This window comes from Protopterus annectens, chromosome 1.part2 (assembly GCF_019279795.1).
Source record: "Protopterus annectens isolate FY-2018-M chromosome 1.part2, PAN1.0, whole genome shotgun sequence".
NCBI lineage: Eukaryota > Metazoa > Chordata > Ceratodontiformes > Protopteridae > Protopterus > Protopterus annectens.
The window spans coordinates 652701136-652717138 of record NC_056727.1 but is presented as its reverse complement, the minus strand read 5'-3'; the positions used below and the strand labels follow the sequence as shown (position 1 = coordinate 652717138).

The following is a 16003-nucleotide window of genomic DNA, read 5'->3' as shown; positions in this document are numbered from 1 at the left end:
TGAAACCTCTGGTGTGACCCCTTAGGAGGCCGCAATGTTTTTTGGCCTACCTGCAAATACTACCATGGCACACATATTGGTCAGGTTTGAGGTCACTCAGCAGGCCTCATATTTTGACATCCATGTCTTGGGTCTAGCGGGAAGCTCTTTGTCTTTCTTGACTATCAAAGCTCCAACCAAAGTCAGATGACCTCATCTTCAGGTCACCTCTTTAAAGCAAACACCAGAACTGAAGTGAGCCACTTCTTTTTCGTCACCACCACCTCTGTCCACTTCTTCTTAGACCGAAGTTCAAACTCTCCTTAAAATATCACAGGAGTGTATGGCCTTTATGAAATCTAGAGAGCTCTCATGCTCCTATTACTGCGGCCTTCCCATTTAAAAGAAGTAAGGAAGTTGCATTTCAGGAAGATGAAGATTCCTCTAGCTCTGAGGATCAGGAGGGATTGTGTCACTCTGGCCACTTGGCATCATAAACTTACCCAGATTCAGACTCATAGCACCCTCTCTTTTGCCTCCCCCATCCGAGGAACTTTCCTTCGGGGATACCCTGCATAGAATGAAGGTGTATTTCATTTGGGAAAGTAAGCAATTCTGCCAGGCTCCGACATACTATAGCAAACTGCAGATATGCCTTCACCCGGACAACTGGCTATTCCTCCTGTATACGTTACACTGGATGATGACTTTGAAAACATTGCTTTACACTCCAATTCTGTACAGGTTTTACAGAGTGCTTGAATCTCAAAGGCAGACCCTGCTGTAGTTTCCACTGAATTCACAAAAGGTGTAACCAGTGCACCAGCAAAATATCCCTTACCTATTGACAGAGAAAAATTATTAGATCTGGGAAGAAAATGTATACCTCTGCACCCCTTGCAATGAAAGCTTTGGATTGTTAATTCCTTATGCTAAAGTACCTTAATCTCTTTAGGACAACATTCTAGCTAAGATAGACTCTATTGCAGCTAGAACCTTATCTAAGGAAATCCAAGAGAGCTAGCTAGAGAAGCTTTACAAGTATCCATACAATCTCTAAGATGTGGCTATGATGCCTTAGATGCTTCCTGAAGAGCAGCTGTCACTGATTCTGTCATCTGCTGACATGCATGTCTCAGGACCCAGCCCCTGTCAGATCAGGTAAAGGCTGAGCTACCAGATTCACCTATCTGTGTTGTATGTACCACATGCAGATGGTAAGGAATTTCTTTATTGGTCCTCTAGCTGATCAAATTTTTGAGAAACTGGATAAAAAAGGAAATAATAAAAAAAAATGAAAGAATTATACCTGTCTGTGACTCCAAGATACAGTAGGAACTACCCTTCTAAATCTTGGCCTTTTCATCCTAAACAAGACAAGGGGAGGCCTTTCTGTAGCAAAAGATGAACACAATCCAGGAGATGGCAACCAAAACAATTATACAGAGCCCACCCATCACAAAGAACAACTGTGACTATGTTCTACTCCAGCCTACGTTTCCCTTCAATTCCCTGGCAGGAAGACTGTCTTTCTTCATAAACCAGTACAAAACCATCACCAGGGTCTAATGGGTCCTCAGCATAATAGACAAGGAATGCTACATCTAACTCAGAGAAATTCCACCCTTCGTGGGCATTCCAAAATCACCCAAAGAACAAAGAAGTCTCTTACCACCTATCCTCGGGCAACTACTACACAAAGGATCCATCCAGCCTGTCCCTCCAGGATAAGAGAGAAAAGGCTTCTACTCAAAGTTCTACTTCCAAGAGAAGAGGGAACCTAGAGGCCCATCTTGGACCTCTCAAAACTGGGCCCATCTTGGACCTCTCAAAACTAAACAATCTCAACATCACAAAATTCAAAATACATTTCAGAATCTACTGCCAGTGATCTTCCTAAAAAACAAAACAAATGTACATTGTGTAAGCGGTACATTATTTCAGGTATCATTTCCTTTTATATGTAATTTATTCTGTACTTTCATGTTAAACATGCACATTCATGACTTAATAATTAGAAGGATGTCACAGTATGGCATCTTCACAGAAAAACAATACAGCTTCATGTCAGATACAGTGCATCTTTAGTTACCCTTCTACTAATTCTATCTACAAGAATGTGGGGGGTGGTAAACTTAATGGAGCCATGTCCACAGATGTCAAAAGAGCCTTTGAGTGTGTAGACCATAACATCCTAATACAAAGATTAAAAAGGTGCCACTTTTCTGATGAAAAATACCTCTGGTTTCAAAGCTACCTGCTCAACAGGTCCTTTACCGTACCCTCTAACACAGTCATCCCTAATCCTTTACCAAGTACGGGAATTCCACAGCGGTCAGTTTTAGGTCCACTTCTATTCTTACATTTCATCAATGAACTTCAATGGGAGCAACTCAACCTTGACATTGTTTTATATGCAGATTGCATTGTCATCATTATAACATCCATGTCACACAAACACATCACTCAGTTTCTATGACTTAATGCTGCTGGGAACTGCTTCTCTACACCAGTTTGTTTCCCTGTTTTGTGAAATATTTCAACTCGGGAATGCCTGCAGATTGTCAGTTGTGATCAGTGTATTAACTCGGTAAGAATATGCAAATTAAAAAAATAAATAAATATATACATAAGCAAATAAACTGGACGCATACCAAAAGAATTGTACTAAATACAAATAAATCTTCTGTGTTTTTTGATACCAGCAAGCATTTATCTTTAACTCACACACTGCACATCCTGGATCACTATAACCAGCCCTTACTCTGTGTTACTAAACAAAAACGCATGGGTCTTATAATGGGACTTCTCTTTCATTTACTCCACACATTCAAACCCAAGCTCAAAAGTTGGAGTGGCATACAAAATCTCTAACTTCCTGACAAAGGAAACCAGGCAAGCCACTGTCATCAATGTTCTACTCCCCAAGACAGAATATGCACTCCCACTTATTCATTTATTTTCCCCACCAAATACTTCAGTCCTTCAAAGGGCATTGCATAAGACGTTGCATGTTACAGGCCTCAAGCCATCCACTGTACATCACTGTTTAACATTTAAGGAATGTAATTGGCTCCCTGCCTACCTGAGAGTTTTTTTCTTACTAAACATGCTGTCCTTTATTAAATCTTATTAAATGCCCTCCCCCATTTAAATGTATTTTATTTAACATGACTCACTCTTACTTTTTCAGAATTTCAGATATAAACCTCGTTAATAAACCACCCTATACACTAGCGACTACTGAGAAAGAATTCAGCAAAACTACATCAGAATACTGGAACAAAGTCCCACACATGATCAAGGTTACTTTTTCACTCAAAGATGTTAGGGAAGCACTGAGAAACACACCATAGATTCCTTCCAATGTTTTTGCTTTGACTTTCTTGGATAATCTTCCAGGCACTAACCCTTCAGTGTCCCTTTGAATCCTACACATTTATTGACCCATAAACTTCCCATCCTTCTGACAGTTATACTAGACCACTTTGTTCTTATATGTAAATCTGAAGTCATAATGGTAGCTGTAGAGAGCTGTAGTACACACATATGCACACAATATATATATATATATATATATATATATATATATATATATATATATATTGGATGAGTCTGTAACTTCGTGAAGTATAACAATACTGTGAAACAGTAATCCATGCATAGTTTCATAGTGTGTCTGTGCAGTATTGAGTTTGGGGAAATATGCTGACCACAAACAAGAAATGGAACCGAAAATGAAACATGAGGATTCGTCACAGATCAAAGTGCATTCGTTTCTTACTGTACAACAGCTTCCGTATTTAAGTATGTAATGTGAATGCAGACGGCTTTCTGATTCCAATGTTTTATGTGTGGACACTCCTGGCATACTTGTTTTTGCACTAAGCTGTTCCAAAGCTAAATGCGTTAGAAGCCTGGGGAATCCAGTAATATTAATTGTACACCATCCTCAAGTGTCACTACTCCCCTTTCAGTATAACTGCATCTTTTCTATGGTATTTATATCTCAAGCAGGAATTAATGATTCTTCATATATACTAAATATGTCGGTGTAAAAAGCCTTAAGTTGGGTAGCCAGTAATATAAAAGCATACATAACGATGGACACTGTTAACTTTGCTGGCACATTTACACTCTTTTCTTTTGCTTTATATGTTTGAAGCTTAAAACACTATGCCATGGCTCAATAAAATGTCCTAATAAAAATTAATGTTATGATTTAACAGTTCATTTCCCTGATGTATGCACTGTTTATGTGTCCACATGGGTGTTGCTGGGTACTCTTGTTTTCTGCTGTACCCCAGATGCAAGCAGGAAGGTTAATTATCAGTCTTCTGTGTTTGTATGTGTGTGTGTGTGTGTGTGTGTGTGTGTGTGTGTGTGTGTGTGTGTGTTTATGTGTTCATGTGTGCGTGTATGTGTGTGCGTGCGTGTGTGTGTGTGTGTGTGTGTGTGTGTGTGTGTGTGTGCGTGTGAGTGTGTGCATGCATGTGTGCCCGTGCACTCACACATTTACTCTAGGATCAGTTCTTCCTGCCTTGCATACACATGTTGGCTTCCAGTATTGACTTTGGCTCCCCTATAACCCTGAACTGGATAAAGCAGACATTGGAAAATGAACAAATGAATGAATAAATGATGGATGAATATGTTATATGGTGTATGCCTGCTACACCCATTCTTTTTTGGCCTACATTTATCCATGGTATTACATCTTATAGCTTTGGTTTTCCTGAATTTCCTATGACGTTGTTGCTAGTAGAATAAAATCATTGCTCATTATTTACAGTCTACAAAATGTCAATGTGATCTTTTATTTTTGTCAGATCTGTTTCAGATGAGCTGTACAGTACATATTAATGTGTCAGTTTTTAGTTTCAAACCTGTGCTCCTGCACATCCCTGGCTCCTCTTCTCACTACTAGAGGGTCCACACTAGAAGGGGCTACAGTGGCATAATGCCAAAGACCAGCACAAACTTAATATTTTTTCTAAGTTTTGATTGTTAAATAGATTTAGAAGTGGATTTCATCATGTTACATAATTACCTTTCCTGGAAACCTGCAATAAGGCTCCTTGGGAATGTGACTGTTAACAACCTGATCAGAGGGGCATTGACTGCTTCTAACTTTAAAACATGGCAACATCTGGCATTTATCTCTGCATCAGCAGCAGAAAGTTAGTCTGGCAGAGCTCATCTGAGAAAATTCTCTTCTCTGCACTGTTCTGCAACAAGCTCCATTAAAAGCAACAATACCTTCTAACAGTTTGACTACTTTTTTTCAGAATGACGAGTGACTGATCTTAAATTTATTTTAATTTGTATAATAATAGTGTCCTCTGTCCTGCTTCACTAAGCCATGCTTTTTTTCTAGATCTCCCAGCTGATGTCAGAGAATGGTCGTGAGGGGCTCACTGAGGCAGTCCTGAACCGTTACAATGCTGACAGGCCCTCTTTGTACAGTTTTCCTGCATCACAAAACACTTATGTCTCCAGTGTTGCACCTAGTGGTACCTCAGCTGCTGCATCTTTCTTTGCAAGGTAAGGTCAGGTTTTGGAACATGTTATAGATCAAACACCAATGTTTCTGTTGGCTGTACATTATGACTACCCTCCTCTTCCACCTCCATTGAGTTGCCCTTTTCTGTAATGACCTAAAGTGGGATTTGCTTACATTGTTGAAGTTTAATTAGTAAACTGTGATATAACTGTACACATTATTGTCAACATTTAAAATGAAAACAGATCGAGATTTAATGACATGTCCATTGCTCACATAAAACCATCTATTGACAGTTGCCTGAAGGCAGCTTCCTGGTGCTGGATTCTTAGTCATTGTCTTGAATGGAAAAAAATCCATACCCATTTGGTAATATATAAGTGTAGGTAAGTCAGCCAAAGAAACACATGGCAGTTGTGATTATATGTTTCTTTATGTTTTTCATATTAAGGGAACTGAAATGAACAAAATTACTGGTTAACAATAAGGGATCCCATTGGAAGAAGAGGAATTTCACAGATGGTGAATGTACTTCTGGGTTTAGACAATGCTTGGTCTAGTCATGACTTTAATGTTTGGTCATAAGAAGGTAGCTGTTGCCATCACAGCTGATGCAGGCGTATTGCTCACACTTGCAGTGATCTGTGCTCCGCTTTACATATTGCTTGATGTTCCTAGATGTTTCACTTCACACCTTTGCTGAGTTGCAGGAACATGTTCATTGATAGCTCTGTTGCCTTCCTACCTGTTTTTGATTATACACGGAAGAACTGTTACCATTCATGTTTTCAGTTACCTCATATCTCACATTCTGTTTACTAACTCATTGCAACTTTTGCTGCTGACATGATACAACAGTAGAGCTGTTATTTGTTCACTATGAAAACATGCACCCGATGATGGACACCTTACATGTACCATATTTGTCTTTCAAAAGTGCTTGATGTAGCTGGTCATAACTTTCTAAGTAGCAATGATCTCTTTTTGTGCTCCATTTTAATCAGATGTTAAGGGTGAGTTGACAGAAAGTGGGATGGTTAGTATGATAAGAAGTTATTTCTGTTTTCTGTGAAATGCTGTTTCACAGGATGATAAAATAACTTTCTGCCTGCTTATGTTTGCTTTCCAAAGGCCTTTTTTCACATCAGATTCTATACTATTTTTTCTAAAAATGAACCTAAATGTATAGCAGCAGAAAGAACTTGTAAAATAAAAAGTCAGCGAGTTAATAACTAAGTAACCCCCCCCCCCAATGGGTATGTATAACAAATGTATATCCATGGGCGATCCTCTCCAAAACTAAACTGTGCTGTCAAGCAGACAGTTAGTGTTTTTTAAAAGTTTATTTTAGCATCAGGATTGTACCCTGCACATTTGAAAGCAACATACAGCTACTTATTATGACAGTTGTGTGAGTCAGCTACCTTTAAAGAATTATTATGTGCTTACAGAGAACTGGTAAATGTGCTATTATTATGACTGGTTTGTGAAACCCAGATGCACAGCACCTTGGCTCATTTACAACCACAGTTCTTTTTAAGCTTAGCACAGTAAACTTGAATTGGTTATAAAGTAAAGAAAATAAATTTGACATGTCTGGTAAAATGCAAGTCACAATGCAGGGCAGTTTGAAGATGGTTTTGTTGAAAAGACTATATATTTTAGTAGTCACTTTTATCTCTAGGACTGTTGCCTGCACAGGAATATTCATTTCCTTTTTAAAATGCAGTAGCTTTAGTGCAGTATATTTATATTTAGGTGGATATCAGGAGCTCTTTTGATCACCCTGGTTTGCATATGAGTTTGGACAGGTTTGGCTGCCTTGAGAAACCATACTTCTAAATCTAATTTTTTTTTAAAAATGCGGAATTTGACCGGTTAACTTAAGGATTTCTATTCTAGAACAATTCTATAGCAAATATGCCTCTGCATTCCTTCCTTCCCTACATTCTGTCCCTTTTCCAGTTGCCTTAGCCTTATTTTCCCCTTTTTGTACTGAGGTAGAATTGTGCAGTTCTGCCAGGCGTGAGAATGAGGAGGGTTTACTAGGACACAGCATTTGATGGGCAGTAGACACCCACCAAAAAGAGATGTAACACAAAATCTTGGGTTGAATTCTTAACTCTGCTGACCTTTCCTGTACTTAAGATCGCCGATCTTTATGAACTTCTGTTTAGTTATCTAAAAATGAATTCTCAATTTTTGGAATTGAGGAGGGTGGCAACTTTCCTTCCTAGACAATTTTTTGTTATTCAAGGAACTGCAGACAGCTGCTCATGACAAATGTTGATAGTTCCTTTCCTAAGGCTCCAAAGGATTTTCTCTGTTTTCCTCACAAGCACGCAAATATGGGAATTTATCTTCTAAATCTGAAACCTTCTGATGAGGGAAAGGATCTTTTCTTTCTTAATACTGCACATTTTAGAAACATGAAGACAGGTTTCTTCTGTGGACCACCTACAAATATTCCCTTTTTAAGTGCCAGTATAACATAACTGCAGTGTCTTGACCTTGGTAACTGAACAGACTAACCATTGTTTCTTGTGTTTGACCTGTTTTATATTGTTCTGTTAGCCCCAGGCCTGTTTTGCTGGATTTTCTTACCTCATTACTTCATTTACAGTGTTCTGTTTTCAGTTCCAAAAGCTAGCTGTCTTTCATGAAAGTTACCATTAGTGTCACTGAAGGTGTTTTAATCTCAAAGCCTCAGGGTTTAGAAGGATTGACTTTCTTTCCACACTACTGCCTGAGGCATGAATAAACTGGTGCCATTGTCAATTATTTAATACTTGCATCTAATCCTTGTGTGTCAGTTTCCGCATTGTCTTTTTCAATATATTCAGTTCAGTGCCATGCTCTCAGCTGTACTGTTTTGCCTTTACTCCCACTCATTGTTTATATGCATTTACTGGGTGGGCCCACTATTGGCATTTAATACTATAACTTTTAATGCAGCTCATAATGTACATTTACATTGGTCTTATTTATATAGTTACTTATTTATTTATATTTTGTGACTGGGATAGCCCATCTGAGTTATAATAACCCCTTTCCAATGGGATCCCAGGGATAAAGTCTCCAGCTACAGAAATTTATAGTTATAATTTGATTGAAATACTAAGGATTAATGCAATAAAATTACCAGCAAAGAGCAGCAGAACAGTAGACACTATAACCCATACTGGAAAAAGCCAATAAATGTAAAATGAACGTGTATTTTTTTATTTCAGTGATAACTGTATAATACACCCTGTGTAGAATACAGAGAGGTAGGATGAGGCGAGAAGGAGGTTGAATGTAGTGGTAGGGATACTGAGACAGGAGTGGTAGTAAAGAAATACATACAGAGGGGCTGGCTGAGGGGGGGTAGACAGTAAAATAAGAACAATAAAAGGGTATGCTGGTCTCAGTGTTAGTTGCTTAGAGATGTGTCATGGGGTGAAGAGGTAGAAGGTGAGTTGTCAGAAAGTGGGATTGTGGGTGTGATAGACCATACAGAGCTGATGTGTAAGAGGGTTTAAGGTAATCATGTCTACTGGAAGAAAGAAAGGTACACAAAACAATCGATTTGTTTATGATACTTTGGTCCCATTTGGTGTAAACCTTTTTTCATAATGTGTCATTTTTGGGGAATGTAATGATTCTTTGCTAAAGCATTAGTGTTGTAACTAGCGGTGGTGAGCGAGGCTTGGATCCTCAGACTATGCCATGTGCCTACCACTCCTGAGATATGAGAGAGTCAGTGTTTGATGATTTCTTCATCTACATAAAATTAAGCTGTTGCTGCATTTCTTTTGATGTACCCATGCTGCATCCTGATGAGCTTGTGGACAGGGTACCTAAAGGTGGTCAGAAAGTGACAATGCGTTTTCAAGCTGACGGAGTCACTTTTTTCATATTACTAAGTTATAGTGTTAAGAGTGTGGATGAGCTATACAAACATGCATGCATATATAAGCAGATAGAAGAAGACTAAAGTTTTTCTCTTTTGTCCAGTTTCTCCACCCAATTAAGTACTGAGTTTGTACTTTAATAAAGAAGTGGGCCTGGAATGAATCCAATAAGCTTCTAGCAGAGGAATTTATGCCACCTGTCATCTCTGTACTTTGAACTTTACATAGTTTCAGTATTTTAACTTGATAGTCAAAGACTCGGAAATAATTTAGTGACAATGTCCATAGCAAGTTTCTTGCATGCCTGGAAATATATATATATATATATATATATATATATATATATATATTTATTTATATATTTATTTTATTTTTATTTTACATTTGTTGACCGGTATAGTCCGACTGGATATGTCTATTTTCATCAGAGGCCTGGGGAGAAAAGCTCCACATACCACAAGAGACAGTACATACATCACTGAGTGATAAACTCAGGCAGACATGTTTAGAAAAATATAGACAAAGAATACAGGCAGATATCAATATACACAATGTGCAGAGTTACATCTGATTGGCAAAGACGTATCAGAAAATGTGAACATAGAAAACAATCAGATCTCATAACTCACAATGCTTAGACATTCAAATGCTATGAGGCATAGATACTTGGCTAAATAGCAGGTTGGGTAGGAAGACATGTATTAGTGAAGTTGTTAGGTTTAGAACAAGAGCACAGCCAATGAGATGTGAGGTATTTTTTGAGTTCTCTTTTAAATAGGTGTAGTGAGGTTTCCTTGGTAATGGTAGTAGGGAGTAGATTCCAGATTTTACTGGTTGAGTTGGCAAATATAGCATCACCTGCAGAGTTGTTGGATTTTTGGGGTTTATATATATATATATATATATATATATATATATATATAGATATATATATATACACACTCACACACATACAGATATTTCAAACATGGGCAATAATGCCCTTCTAGCCTGCCAATATACCAAACCAGTTGTTCCCATGATAAGTGTTTAGGCTTTTCTTAAAAATATGTAAACTAGAGCTTGCTTTAACATAGTTTGTGCAACATATTGCTTCCCATCCTGAAACCTGTCTGACAACAAGTTTATAGATGTTTCAGCTTTGACAAAAACAATGTACATTATTTGCTGCAATATGAGGGATAAAAGGGTCTATATTATAACATTGAATCTTACACAGATTGAATGTTATAATATCGAACCCGTAATGTCAAATGTTGAAAACAGCGAAGGTGCAGGAGACCTAATTATTTCCCAGGGAAAGAATTTGGTGGGTCATTGCTGTGGCTTCGCTGTTTTCAGCATTTGATATGTTGGAGCATTATGGGTCAGGTTCAGGTAAGTGTGCGATTGTGTGTAGGTTAGGGTTAGGGGCCGGGTTAGGTGAGTTAGGGTTAGGGAGCAGGTCAGGTAAATGTGCGGTTGTGTGGATGTTAGAGTTAGGGCGCGGGTCAGGTAAGTGTGCGATTGTGTGTAGGTTAGGGTTAGGGGGCAGGTTAGGTGAGTTAGGGTTAGGGTTAGGGTCAGGTAAGTGTGCGGTTGTATGTAGGTTAGGGTTAGGGAGCAGGTTAGGTGAGTTAGGGTTAAGGCGCGGGTAAGGTGAGTGTGCGATAGTGACGGACCTTAGGGTTAGGGTCGGGTTAAGGTAAGTGGATAGCTAGTAGTGTATGTAAAGTTTAGTTTAAGTTTAGGTGTAGGATTTTAAGTGTATGTGTGTGGATTGCTGTTTTTTGTGTGTATTTGTGTTTTGTGTAGTTTTCTCGGAATAGCGATTTTTTTCCCTGGGGAAAAAAAATCGCTATTCTGACTGTTCAATGTTTGTGGATTTCTGTGTTTAGGGTTCAATCTTTGTAGATTTCGATGTTATAATATAGACCCGGGATAAAATGCCTTTCTCAGCAATACGCTGAAATTTTGCTCCTGATCTTACAGCAGACACACAAAAGAACATAGATATGGCTCTTGTTGGTCTGTCTTTGTGGCCATTCCATTACTTTTCTACTGTGCAAACAGTTATGGCCTCATTGTTTAGAGGTGTCATTATTAGTTTCATAGCACAGATACACTCAGTAATGCAGTTTGATAATCTGTGGCTGCAGAAGGACCACAATGCCTTCTCCTGTACTCCAGCTAACTGAGCCCTTCTTTGTGTTTGACTAAAATAAGTTTGGACTGCATTGTTGGGGAGAGACTGTTTATAATTTCAGGCAGGTTGGACTTAACAGTTATGAAAGGGAAGTTTTCTTGTGTGATGTGCAGTTGTAATGGGTCATGAAGAGATATTTGGGAACCAGAATGTGAACCAGACTGAATATGTACTATTATAATATATTGTGTTTCTGTTGATCAGTGCACCTTTTAAGTATGAATGAATAATATAACAAATACTGATTATCCATTGCAGTGTCACATGACAAAATTAAGGATGAGTAGGACTTTAAGGATTTCTCTGGACTCCAAACTAATACTGAAGCTGCAAGTCTGTCACTATGAAAATTCAAGAAAAAATGTAAGCACTGTGAGATGAAAGTTTCTGGCCAGCTGTTTAAAAAGCTGGGATGTCTTTTCCAATGGTGAGCAGGGCACTGATAAGAAACAAATACACAGTGATATCAGAAGTGCAACTAATATGTATGAAGGTAAAGCTGGGCTACATCACAAAGCGAGAATAATGTGCGGTCACAGAACGAATGCATACCGCAGCAACTTAGAGTCATCACTGATTGGGTGGTCACCTGCAGAAATACAGAGCTGCACTGGAAAGGTGACTTGAAAAAGGAACCACTACCTTAGAACATCAACTGGACCATGTAATTAGAATATATATAATGTCAAGGATGGGCACCTAGAAACATGGAAAGGCTTAGCCATCCTGTACAACAGTAGGGATAATCTGTTAGTAATGTACAGTAGAGAATTGAGATTATCAGACATGCAACAAAATGCTCCTTGAGACTATTAAGACTGTATGGCTGTGATTATTCTTCAGAACCAGGAGCTAAAAAAAACAACCATATGGGCCATAAAAGTACAGCCTATACTAAACTAAGGACAACATCAAATACTCATACTCTGAGTAGGTAGCCCCCTGAGCTGGTTGTACTTATGCAGGGGACAGAAGTTAATGTAGGACCATTCACGGAAGAGATTAGGCCTTCCCCTTCTAGGGAGAATGACTTAAGTCAAGATGGTTCCACACCCCTTCATTTTTTGTGTTTTCTATTGTATATTAGTCCTACCTTCCAACAAGAGACTCAGAAAGATATCAAAACTTCTTAATATCTTTATATGGCAGAACAAAAGGCTTCACATCTCCAATGATGCTTCCCTCATCTCTCCTTATTGGACAGACCTTGGTATTTCCTATTGGGGTAACTATGTAAAGGCATTTACACTTCACCATCTCTTCAATTGCTAACAGGACGATGTGCCTGCCTGGGCCACATCTGCAGCAGAAGCAGTCTCAGGACATTGGATGAGTTCAAGAAACTGTCCCTAAACATATGAGGAGTAGGTACTTGTTATATCCAACATTTCTGGTGTTACGAAGACTCGGGAGAACCATTGTTATGAACACCACTTTTGGCTCTGCCGTGCCAGTGTGGGATATCTATGGTGAAAAATGATGGATAACCAGTTCTTGAAAAAACGTAACAGGATAAAGGTATATTGTGGATGTTCATTGTACTACTCACTGTTGCTCCTGCCCATTAGGATATTCTGCCAGCAGACGACGTAGTGGTCTCTCTGACCTTCAGGGCTGTATTTCCTTTAGTGGCTTCAGCAGACTCTGTTCTGCATAAAAATCAGGAAATTTGGTAGTATAAGAGAGGTACTGGCTGACACCATCTTCAGGTCTTCCTTGTTCAGGATGGTCCTTCTCAGGGGCCAGGGCGCTAGTGGGCCAAGTGGGGAATATGCCCACAAACAAGAAGGCCCACCCACAAGTCCTTATTTTCCTTCTGCACAACTATATGCAAGTTGTAGGATGAAAGAGTCCTGGTACAGGAGAAAAGGTCTGGGGGATACGATTGAGAAGGCTAAGGGTAATGGCACAGTCTCTGATTGTTGCCAACACATCTCACAAGTCCAGTAAAATTCAGAGATGCATATCTTCAGGTCTCATTCCTTGTTTGCCTCAATTCTTTTTTGGTCTTTATCTTCTTTAAGGGTGGAATAATGACCACCTTCATCTCATATTTGATGATGTTGCTAAACTCTGATCCCTCATTCTTTCTTCTCCAAGAGATACAGATCAAAATATTCAAAAGTACTGCAAAAGCTGATGTAGGAATCAAATCCAAGTGCACAGGAAATAATCTCTTTTGTCGTGTTCTTCAAGGCTAAATTGTAAACATCTGCTTTCATCTTCCTCTACAAAACCACTTAAGACTGCTTAGCTACATTTCCAAGTGCACTACCTAGTACGTATTTGCCTAGATTATTTCCTGTACACTGAAAAGTAAAACAAAGATCAGCAAAAGGGACTTATTACAAGTTCCGACACGTCCTGCTTTGTAGTGTGCATACCAAGGATATTAGCTGTTCTTCTTGAAAATGCTATTGCAAGATAATTTGAATGCTCAGATGAATAGATACTTCTCTGCAAACTGGTATGTGTCCACAACATCTGTTACAGATGTTTTTTTAGCTTTCATCCCAAAGCAGCAAATAACTGTGAATAAAGTATAGGGTCTGCTAAGTGAACTGCATGTTGTTTATGCAAGGTGAGCATGTTGTGTACATTGCTGGTTTTGTGCATTAGTTACTGTGAATATTACATATGTCTATGTTTCTGTATGCAGTGAATCACGACAGTAAATGTTACAACACAGTGGTAAGGAACCTGAAGCATTTATTGAGCTGCTACAGTTGTTCAGTGTTGGTTTACTGACTCTGTTAAGGAATGGGAACTTTAAAAGACTCCAGGGTAGTATGTTTATGTTAGATGTGTTGGAAAGATTTTTGCTGAGAGATACTTGAAGTATCGGTGGCATTTTGAAGTTGGAGCAGCAATGCATAACCAAGTAAGGTTTCTGTGTACTAATTCCAAAATCACGTTTTTCCATTAAAGGCTAATACTTCCTTAACTCCTGTTAAAGATATACATGACGTGTTTGTTTATGTTGTTTAGCAAGATATAAAGAAAAGCAGGAGTGTGCAGAGATGATCTGTCCTAAGCATAAATGAAATATGTGCCATGAGAACCCAAGTGTAATAAAATTGTCAGCTGTTAGGCTGGTGTTCGTTGGACTTTTTTTTTGAAAATTTGATTTGCCATGGAAGTCATCTATAAAATGAGTTACAGATGCAATATAACTTTCACATTAGTAATATGCAAAATCAGGTATTCTAGCTATGTACTTGCATCTTAAATTTGATGGACCCATTTTATTAAGAAAATAGAGAAGCAAACTAGCACTGTGGATATTTAAGGTGAAGTTCATGCATGTAATGTGGTGTTATTTTGGGAGACAGTAATTGTTATTTTTAAACACTATACAGTCCAGTCATTTTTATGATTAGGAATCAAAGTTAAAGTGAGAACTAAAAAATAAGGTGGTGCTTACTGGCTGGGTTTGAACTTTATTTGCCAAATGTCAGTAAACTAATCAGGATTTCTATAGTGAGATCTAAAATGCATATCACTCCAAATGTGTAGTTTGAGCCACATGCACACATTTCCACTGATGGCTACAGTTTGCGCGTGTGTGTGTGTTTTTTCAGAAGTGTAGAACATGATTCAACACAGTAGATAAGCTGATGGCATACTCTGTACATTAACACATTGCTCACATTGCACCAGATACTATCAAATATTATCTAGAGTAGTGCACTGATCCTAAAGGACCAATTTCATCCACTGTCTGGGCTATTTGCAACAGTACACATAGGGAATGCGGAGTTTTATCGTATGTACAAGCAAGGAGAACAGTGAAAAATACATTGCTGATAAAATACTGATCAAAGCTATTCACACAGTGTGGAACACCTTACCAATAATGTACAGAACAAAGCAATTCATGCAGAAAAGGAGTACATGAAAAATTGTATATGCACATGCATTTTATTTTTTAATCTGAAATTCAAGTTATCACATAGTGAAAAGATATATAATATTTACATACATTTTCTAAACCCCACATAATCTAAAGATTGTAAGTAATTATCAATATTATTGGATCTTAAGTAATGGCCGAAAGGGAGAAGAAAGAGCAAGTTGTGTCTATTTTCCAAGAGATTACTTTGTCTTAAAATAAATATAAACTATATGCAACTGTTATTGTTTTTCTAATGATAAAAGCAAGTTTAGAAATAAGTGACTTTCATTTGTTAAAACGTTCCACATAAAAAGAAAACAAAACAATGAAATGTTAAGAAAATTGAAGGGAAGGATGTAAGAGTACCTATGCTATTAAAATATTGCTTAAATCTTTGTCTAACTAGACTAACAGGAATGGTTTCTTGGTATTAAAATAAAGTAATTTTCAGATAATTCAGATCCACAGCTTGACTGTTACATTGCAGAAGCATTCTGTCAATAGACTTACTGTCAGTCAGCTGAAATAGAAATAGCCTGCTGGTGCTG

At 38.2% G+C, this 16003-nt stretch overlaps 1 protein-coding gene across 1 annotated transcript in view; it reads left to right on the top strand.

The window, feature by feature from the left end:
* The window catches only part of KIF26B (kinesin family member 26B), a 1779156-nt gene that overhangs the window by 715713 nt on the left and 1047440 nt on the right, over window positions 1-16003 (top strand). Inside the window, exon 4 of the mRNA XM_044058109.1 lies at window positions 5357-5523. Within this exon, the coding sequence (XP_043914044.1) occupies window positions 5357-5523 (167 nt within the window). The remainder of the gene's footprint in view (window positions 1-5356; window positions 5524-16003) is intronic.